General features: G+C 40.6%; 1 protein-coding gene across 1 annotated transcript; it reads right to left on the bottom strand.

Annotated features, from left to right (window-relative positions):
* Positions 1-2,263: 2,263 nt before the first annotated feature.
* Positions 2,264-3,167, bottom strand: LOC112080950 (hemoglobin subunit beta-like). Its single transcript, XM_024146895.2, has 3 exons — positions 3,037-3,167; positions 2,601-2,823; positions 2,264-2,461 (listed from the first exon to the last, which is right to left on the bottom strand). The coding sequence occupies exons 1-3, from the start codon at positions 3,126-3,128 to the stop codon at positions 2,279-2,281; spliced, it is 498 nt and encodes a 165-aa protein (XP_024002663.1). The 5' UTR covers positions 3,129-3,167; the 3' UTR covers positions 2,264-2,278.
* Between the last annotated feature and the right edge of the window lie 7,026 nt (positions 3,168-10,193).

The following is a 10,193-nucleotide window of genomic DNA, read 5'->3' as shown; positions in this document are numbered from 1 at the left end:
GGTGGGAATTTCCTAGACTGCGGAAAAATGACCAAAATGTGTTATTTTTATAAAACGGACACCGAACGTCCGAGAGATTTAGTTTGATGATTCCTGAAAGATCTCTCCCCGCGCACGGCCGACGCCGTCGCGAATTTTAGAAACGTTGCAGGACGTCTAGTAAGGGACCTTACATTTGCAATGTGGCGTTTCTCACTAACCATATGGCGAGTGCTAAAATGTTCCCCTTAAGGTATGGAAAGGCCTTGGAAAGGCCATAAGTGTAAGCCAACATAATTTCATTATTTTACATTAACATGTATACATGCATTATGAAGAAAATGGTGTAATTTAGGCTCCACGAAATATGAAATGGGTTGAAGAAAATCGTGTATGGTTGCCTACATGACAAAAAGGCGTTCTGATTACAAGTGCACCAGTATCCAAAGTATTAAGCGAAATCAAGCACAGAAAAACAGCATTGGCATTATTAAACAATATTTCCCACGAATTAAGTCGCACGTAAATGTGCGTCTTTTCTCAAAAATTCTGTTCAGCAAGTCTAAAACAGTACATATAGGCATACAACAACACATTTTAAAACATGGTTAAACAAAGACAACATTTCTGTATATTCATGACGTTGAATTAGCCATTAAGAAGAACAAAAATGAAATACAAATTATCGCGTCTACATGGTTGTTGCAACGGCTTGTGTGTCACCTACTGGTTAAATTTGTGTCTTTTCGCACGAATTAAGTAGCACAGAAATTAGTGTATTTTCAAACGAATTGAACCACCCCAAAACACCCCAAAAATGCACAAAAACGCACGAAATCTGCTGAAATACATTTTGTACATATATGAGCGAATTGAATGTGAGACTGTGTTGCATTATTTTGTAAGGAAACCAATATCTAAATATCTAAAAACAAAGAATATAAATATCTAAATATATTTAGGCCTATATATCCCTTTAAAATTCGCTAATATTTGTCCACGTTTTATGAAATCATTTTGATTTCAAACTGGAAGATATGTAGCCCTAGGTTTAGGCCTGTATCACTAATTTGAACCCTCTGAAGGCCTAACTACACTCTAAAAATAAAAGGTTCCTGAAGTACCCTTTAAGGTTTCTTCAAATTGAAACTGTTGGGGAACCCCTATAAGTTCTTTGAAGAACACTTTAAAAGGGTTCTTCAAAGAACCCCTTTTAATGGATCCTCAAATAACCTTTTGGGGTACATTCTTGAACTACCGCCCCTCCCCAGTTATTTTTCTCATTAATAATAATATCCATAACAATAACAACAACACAATATTTTAGTTCTCAGTGTTTATTATGATGTTAGTGGCAAAGCAGAATCAAAAAAATCTAAATATTTTGAAACTCTCAGCAGTGCCCCAAGTCCAATAGATATAACCTCTGGGCACTGAAAATGGCCCCCAAAAGGTTCTTCCAAGAACCCCATAAGAGGTGGGGTTCATCGAGGAACCTCTCTAGTTGGTGGGGGTTCGTGCAGGAACCTAACTGCCCAACTGAAACATTTGGATTTGAAAGAGAAGCAGGAGACGGCACTTATCTGAAAAATGTAAAGATCTCCTCAATTTAAGGTAAGGTTTGTCCCTTGTATGATCTAAATGTATATTGTTTTATGATGAGCTATCTTTTCATATTTGTGCAAATCTTTCTAAAACAGAAAATGGACGCAATTCAATGGATACCAATCAACAAAGAGGTAAGAATATGTAGGCTATAAGAATATGTTGAAGGCTTGGGTGCAGATTGTAAGGGTGCGAACTGGCGGCAGAGTAGTCAGACGCAGGAGAGAAATAGCTGTTTCCAACGGCTCAGTTTATTAACAAAACCCACCAGAAAACAGAATAAATCAAATAAATGGGTACATAACCCAACGCACACCAGGACAGACGTGCACAAGCACTTACAATAAACAATCACCGACAAGGACATGAGGGGGAACAGAGGGTTAAATACACAACATGTAATTGATGGGATTGGAACCAGGTGTGATGGAAGATGAGACAAAACCAAAGGAAAATGAAAAGAGGATCAGTGATGGCTAGAAGGTCGGTGACTTCGACCGCCGAACGCCGCCCGAACAAGGAGAGGGACCAACTTCGGCGGAAGTCGTGACACAGATGGCGGATTGGTATTGGTATGTTATGCAGATCACATCTGCCATCCTCTTTCCTTGCCTCATCATTGAATATCCCATAGGCCTCTAGATTATGGACAAAGTATGTGTATGAAAACCATAATCAAAACAGTTTCTTTCATTCACATTCCCCAATTTTTAGAGTGAAGAAACCTTGTACCATCAGTACAGGAGAGCGTTTTCCATAAACAATACTTCAAAAAGATAAATGCTTTTAAATGTAGAGCTTCCAGCCTAACGGACTGGAGTTCTGAGCTTGGACCGAGCTTGGCGGCCACGCACACGGTGATGCAGTCGGCGAGGAGCTGTGGAGAGTGGACGGTAAAGGAACCAGATGGAGAATGTAATATTGGAATAAGCTTTACATCGGCTCATAACGCTATTTAATTCATAAGACGATGTATTTTTGTATTTTGTTTCAGTTTGCTAAAGTGTAATACTCACCCTGAAGTTATCGGGATCCACGTGCAGTTTCTCGGAGTGCATCACACTCAGTGCAGCATAGGTGTTCTTGATGTCATCCAGGTTCTGCACAGCTCTGTCCAGTCCGTGCATCACGGTCTTTCCGTGCTTGGCCACGGCGGGGTTACCCATGATGGCAGCGGGTGTGGACAGGTTGCCGAAGGTGCTAAAGTGTCTCTGAGTCCATGGAGACACGATCAGAAGTCTAAAAAGAAATAAAACAGGCTGCCATTACAATTATACTTCACAATCAATATGGTCTGTATCGCACCAAAGGTGAACACCGCGGTTTCCTACTACACAATTAGTGCTAATATATCCTGGGTATAGAACGAGGTTTGTTTTGAGTTATTTAGGTAGGTAGCCTATTATCGTGTTATTATTTAATGATGTCTACATAAATATTATAAGAATGTACCTGGCCAGGGCCTGGGGTCCGATCTCATCCACGCTGATCTTTCCCCACAGGCCTACGATGGCACTGCGCTCAGCATCTGTCCAGTCGACCATGTTGACGTTTGTTTGTGGATTTCCGTTGGTACTTGCAAAATGTTACAAGGGACCCCTGAGCTTTTTGTCTCCTGCGACGTCCAATTTATTGATGTTCAGTATCTCCGCCCTGAACAGAACACAGAAAATGATTGGATGAATGTCTTGAGGGGGCAAGGTCCTCGAGTGTGGCACATATCGTCATTGTGTCAACTTCATCCCACCTTTAAAGATAATGCTTGGTCATTTAGGCGTTGCCAAATTCAAATGATTATGGATGGAATAAACAAGTCATGATTAGCCTTCATCGGCATTTTTGTCAAAATGTAGTTATTGACATAGCCTTGTTCTATTCAATGTTCTCTACATACTACATATAGTTCTTAATACCACAATTCATATTGTTTTAAGTTCAAAATAGTATCTGACACCATTCAACCCAATGAAGGTTCGGAACTTTAATGCCAATTATCTCAGGAAAAAAACTTATTTAGCCCTACATTTTATTTTTATTTATCGTTGAAATATTCACAATGTATTGCAATATTATCTTTATTAAATGCGAATTATTTATGTGTTTATTTAGGAGGAAGCGTAGATTGGGAGTAAACTATTAAAGAAAGAGCATGACTCAATGTGTTTTATCTTCATATTCAGACAGACTCACCCATTTGAAAGTTCCATATTTCTGGTCTTTTTGAATGATTAATCGAAATGTCAGTTGGTGACTAGTCGTTTTATAGGCCTTCATCAGGGGAATTGACAAGTTCTAACTGGACACTACTCAATGTGGATGTTAGCCTATTTCATTCAATGAAACTACAGCTTTTTATTGAACTCCACTGAAATACAATGCACGTAACCTATATATTGTTACAATGTTTAGTGATAGGCCTTTGTAAAAAATGATCATATGTAAATCTGAAATGTCATAGAGTAAAAATTGTAAGTCAGAGAACGTTGGGGTAAAATGTTGACAGTGTGTATTTTAGCCTATTAGCTTCTCTGGGATAGTTGGGAAGGTAGTGTCCCACTTGGCCAAAATCCAGAAAAAAATGTAGCACGCCAAATTCAAATATATTACTATAAAAATCTATCTTTCATGAAATCATGCATGAAAGACACCAAATTAAAGCTACACATGTTGTGAATCCAGCCAACATGTCTGATTTCAAAAAGGATTTACGAGGAAAGCACACCAAACGATTATGTTAGCTCAGTACATAGCCACAGAAAAACACAGCCATTTTCCCAGCAAAAGATAGTAGTCACAAAAAGCAGAAATAAAGATCAAATTAATCACTATCCTTTGATGATCTTCATCAGATGACACTCATAGGACATCATGTTACACAATACATTTATGTTTTGTTCGATAATGTGCATATTTATATCCACAAATCTCGGTTTACATTGGCGCCATGTTCAGAAATGGCTCCAAAATATCCGGAGTAATTGCAGAGAGCCACGTCAAATAACAGAAATACTCATCATAAACTTTCATGAAAGATAAATGTTTTACACAGAATTAAAGATACACTTGTTCTTAATGCAACCGCTGTCAGATTTTTAAAAAAACATATGAGTTCTGTTATACTCACAGACATCATTCAAACAGTTTTAGAAACTTCAGAGTGTTTTCTATCCAATAGTAATAATAATATGCATATATTAGTATCTGGGACAGAGTAGGAGGCAGTTCACTATGGGCACGCAATTCATCCAAAAGTGAAAATGCTGCCCCCTATATCAATTAACACAAAAACGATGTTTCAAGTCAGAATTAGGCAGGTCTAATGCACCAAAAAAGTAAATGATTGCCTACTTCATCCATATTTTATTTTATTTAGCAAAAAAAGTCATGTGTAGTTCCAGTAGTTAGCTGCTACATGGGGAAAAAAGTTGTTAACTACTGAAAACCCTAACTCGATTTCAATGTAGTTCAACTCCCACCAAGCTACTGCAAAATGTAGTTAAATTACTAGTTGAACTACCAGGCACCAGGCACACAGTGGCAAGAGAATATTGTGAAATGTTATATAATGATGTTCATTAGAGTTGTCACGCGTGATAAATGGGACACTAAACGCTCACAGGCTATAATTACAGGCGGATATTGTGTTCATACAGGAATTTAACAGACACAGAGGCACTGAAATTTAGAGGAGGCTGGGTTGCAGAAAGTTATCATAGCTCATTTAATTTCAAACAAAATGGGGTGATTATTCTGATATGCAAAATACTTAATTTTGTAATGTTGAGGCAACACTCTGATGAGTTTAGCAGGCTTATCTGCATTGAGGCTTTTATAAATGGGATTAAGGTAGTGTTATGCAACATATATGCTCCCAACAAGGAGGACCCTGATTTTAATCATGAGGTCAAAGTTATACTGGGAAATATGGAGGGGCAGATTGTCCTTGCTGGAGACATCAACCAAGTGATGGACAATTTGATTGGTAAAAGTACATTTACAGGTAACTCCATGCCAAAGGATAGACTTGCAATACATATGCTAGCAGTGTATATGGGCCTTATAGATATATGGAGATTAGTCCATCCTAATGATAGAGAATATACTTTTTTCTCCCACTGTCATAAGACACACTCCAGAATAGATTTCTTCTTGATATCTAATTTCATGGTTAATAATGTGTTTGATTGCAAGATTGGGCCCATTGCCCTCGCAGATCATGCTGTTGTAGGGTTACATATTGATATAAACGCCTACATTTGTAGAAGGGTAGATTTAGTCTCAACACCATGCTGTTACAAGATGAGATATTTATCCAATCACTAGCAGATGATCTTAGATCCTTTTTTGAGATCAACATAGGCTCAACTGAAAATATTTCCACCGTATGATAAACCTCTAAAGCATATATTAAAGGGAAAGCACATGCATCCAAAAAGAAGAGTGAAGGGGCTGAAGGAGTAAAAATATTAGAAACTGAGATATGTGATTTGGAAAGGGATTTGGCAAGACATTTCACAGATAGCACATTTCAAACTGCCTGCAAATTGAAATTTCAGTTGCATGAAATGTATAACAAAAAGGCAGAATGTGCACTATTTAGACAGAACCAGTTTTTATGAGGGAGATGAGAAGACAGGCAGGCTACTAGCAAGACACCTAAAAATGCAGAACAAAGCAAATAATTTGTAAAAATCCAAATAACTTCACAGATCTTCATTGTAAAGGGTTTAAAGTGACTATGCATATACAGTTGAAGTCGGAAGTTTGCATACACCTTAGCCAAATACATTTAAACTCAGTTTTTCACAATTTCTGACATTTAATCCACGTAACAATTCCCTGTCTTAGGTCAGTTAGGATCACCACTTTATTTTAAGAATGTGAAATGTCAGAATAATAGTAGAGAATGATTTATTTCAGCTTTTATTTCTTTCATCACATTCCCAGTGGATCAGTTTACATACACTCAATTAGTATTTGGTAGCATTGCCTTTAAATTGTTTAACTTGGGTCAAACATTTCGGCTAGCCTCCACAAGCTTCCGACAATAAGTTGGGTGAATTTTGGCCCATTCCTCCTGACAGAGCAGGTGTAACTGAGTCAGGTTTGTAGGCCTCCTTGCTCACACACGCTTTTTTTAGTTCTGCCCACAAATTTTCTATGGGATTGAGGTCAGGGCTTTGTGTGCCACTCCAATACCTTGATTGTTGTCCTTAAGCATTTTGCCACAACTTTGGAAGTATGCTTGGGGTCATTGTCCATTTGGAGACCCCATTTGCGAGCAAGCTTTAACTTCCTGACTGATGTCTTGAGATGTTGCTTCAATATATCCACATAATTTTCCTCCGTCATGATGTCATCTATTTTGTGAAGTGCACCAGTCCCTCCTGCAGCAAAGCACCCACAACATGATGGTGCACCCCCGTGCTTCACGGTTGGGATGGTGTTCTTTCAGCTTGCAAGCCCCCGTTTTTCCTCCAAACATAACAATGGTCATTATGGCAAACAGTTCCATTTTTGTTTCATCAGAACCAGAGGACATTTCTTCTCAAAAAGTATGATCTTTGTCCCCATGTGCAGTTGCAAACCGTAGTCTGGCTTTTTTATGGCGTTTTTGGAGCAGTGGCTTCTTCCTTGCTGAGCGGCATTTCAGGTTATGTCGAAATAGGACTCGTTTTACTGTGGATATAGATACTTTTGTATCTGTTTCCTCCAGCATCTTCACACGGTCTTTTGCTGTTGTTCTGGGATTGATTTGCACTTTTCGCACCAAAGTACACTCATCTCTAGGAGACAGAACGCGTCTCCTTCCTGAGCGGTATGACGGCTGCGTGGTCCCATGGTGTTTATACTTGTGTACTATTGTTTGTACAGATGAACACAGTACCTTTCAGGAGTTTGGAAATTGCTCCCAAGGATGAACCAGACTTGTAGAGGTCTACAAATCTTTTTCTGAGGTCTTGGCTGATTTCTTTTGTTTTGCTCATGATGTCAAGCAAACAGGCACCGAGTTTGAAGGGTGGCCATGAAATACATCCCCAGGTACACCTCCAATTTTTTATTTTTTTATTTAACTAGGCAAGTCAGTTAAGAAAAAATTCTTATTTTCAATGATGGCCTAGGAACAGTGGGTTAACTGACAAGTTCAGGGGCAGAACAACAGATTTTTACCTTATATTTGATCTTGCAACCTTTCGGGTACTAGTCCAACGCTCTAACCACTAGGCTAAAGCCATGACATTATTTTCTGGAATTTTCCAAGCTGTTTAAAGGCACAGTCAACTTAGTGTATGTAAACTTCTGACCCACTGGAGTTGTGATACATGTGAAATAAGTGAAATAATCTGTCTGTAAACAATTGTTGGAAAAATTACATGTAGATGTTCTAACCGACTTGCCAAAACTATAGTTTGTTAACAAGAAATTTGTGGAGTGGTTGAAAAACGAGTTTTAGTGACTCCAACCTAAGTGTATGTAAGCTTCCGACTACAACTGTATGATAAACAGAGAGTAGCAGCAGCGTAAAAGAGGGGTTGGCGGATGGGGCGTGGCGGGACACAATGCAGATAGTGCAAGGGCCCTGGTTAGTCAGGCTTTTTGAGGTAATATGTACATGAATGTATAGTTAAAGTTACTATGCATAGATGATAATGATAAACAGAGAGCACAATGAAAATAGTCCGGGTAGCCATTTGATTACCTGTTCAGGAGTCTTATGGCTTGGGGATTAAAGCTGTTGATAAGCCTTTTGGTCCTAGACTTGGCGCTCCGGTACTGCTTGCCATGGTGTAGCAGATAGAAAAGTCTATGACTGGGGTGGCTGGGGTCTTTGACAATTTTTAGGGCCTTCCTCTGACACCGCCTGGTGTAGAGGTCCTGGATGGCAGGAAGTTTAGCCCCAGTGATGTACTGGGCCGTACGCACTACCTTCTGTAGTGCCTTGCGTTCGGAGGCCGAGCAGTTGCCGTACCAGGCAGTGATGCAACCAGTCAGGATGCTCTCGATGTTGCAGCTGTAGAACCTTTTGAGGATCTGAGGACCCATGCCAAATATTTTTTGTTTCCTGAGGGGGAATAGGCTTTGTCGTGCCCTCTTCACGACTGTGTGTTTTTGGACCATGATCGTTTGTTGGTGATGTGAACACCAAGGAACTTGAAGCTCTCAACCTGCTCCACTACAGCCCCATCAAATCAAATCAAATGTATTTTATATACCCTTCTTACATCAGCTGATATATCAAGGTGCTGTACAGAATCCCAGCCTAAAACCCCAAACTGCAAGCAATGCAGTGGTAGAAGCACGGTGGCTAGGAAAACTCCCTAGAAAGGACAAAACCTAGGAAGAAACCTAGAGAGGAACCAGGCTATGAGGGTGGCCAGTCCTCTTCTGGCTGTGCCGGGTGAGATTATAACAGAACATGGCCAAGATGTTCAAATGTCATAAATGACCAGCATGGTCAAATAATAATAATCACAGTAGTTGTCGAGGGTACAACAAGTCAGCACCTCAGGAGTAAATGTCAGTTGGCTTTTCATAGCCGATCATTGAGAGTACTCTACCGCTCCTGCTGTCTCTAGAGAGTAAAAAGCAGGTCTGGGACAGGTAGCACGTCCGGTGAACAGGTCAGGGTTCCATAGCCGCAGCAGAAGAGTTGAAACTGGAGCAGCAGCACAGCCAGGTGGACTGGGGACAGCAAGGAGTCATCATGCCAGGTAGTCCTGAGGCATTCCTAAGGCTCAGGTCCTCCGAGAGAGAGAGAGAAAGAAAGAAAGAAGAAAGAGAGTTAGAGAGAGCATACTTAAATTCATACAGGACACCTGATAAGACAGGAGAAATACTCCAGATATAACAGACTGACCCTAGCCACCCAACACATAAACTACTGCAGCATAAATACTGGAGGCTGAGACAGAGGGGTCAGAACACTGTGGCCCCATCCGCATATCTCCGCCAGTGCACAACCCGGGGGGGGGGGGGGGGTGCCAACCAACAGAGACTCAACCCACTCAGTGACCGCACCCCTCCTAGGGACGCATGGAAGAGCCACCAGTAACCCAGTGACTCAGACCCCTGTAATAGGATAGAGGCAGAGAATCCCAGTGGAGAAGAGGGGAACCGGCAGGCAGAGACAGCAAGGGCTGTCCGTTTGCTCCAGTGCCTTTTCCGTTCACCCTCCACACTCCTGGCGCACAGACTACACTAATTCATATGACCTAACTGAAAGAGATGAAGTCTTCAGTAAAAGACTTAAAGTTGAGACCGAGTCTGGTCTCTCACATGAATAGGCAGGACCATTCCATAAAAATAGAGCTGCTATAGGAGAAAGCCCTGCCTCCAGCTGTTTTTGCTTAGAAATTGTATAGGTGACAATTAGGTGAGGCCTGCGTCTTGTGCACCGTAGCGTACGTGTGTAGGTATGTACGGCAGGACCAAAACGGAAAGATAGTGTAGGAGCAAGCCCATGTAATGTTTGTAGCGTGGTAGCCAGTAAAACCTTGAAATCAGCCCTTTGCCTTAACAGAGGAACCAGTTAAGGGAGGCTAGTACTGGAGTAATCAATGATAAAAAATGTGGGTTTAGCAGGGATTCTAGCAGCCCTAATCTCTCTC

This window comes from Salvelinus sp. IW2-2015, unplaced genomic scaffold, assembly GCF_002910315.2.
Source record: "Salvelinus sp. IW2-2015 unplaced genomic scaffold, ASM291031v2 Un_scaffold16605, whole genome shotgun sequence".
Taxonomy (NCBI): domain Eukaryota; kingdom Metazoa; phylum Chordata; class Actinopteri; order Salmoniformes; family Salmonidae; genus Salvelinus; species Salvelinus sp. IW2-2015.
Note: the sequence above shows the minus strand (reverse complement) of the source record. Positions and strands in the feature narration are given on the sequence as shown.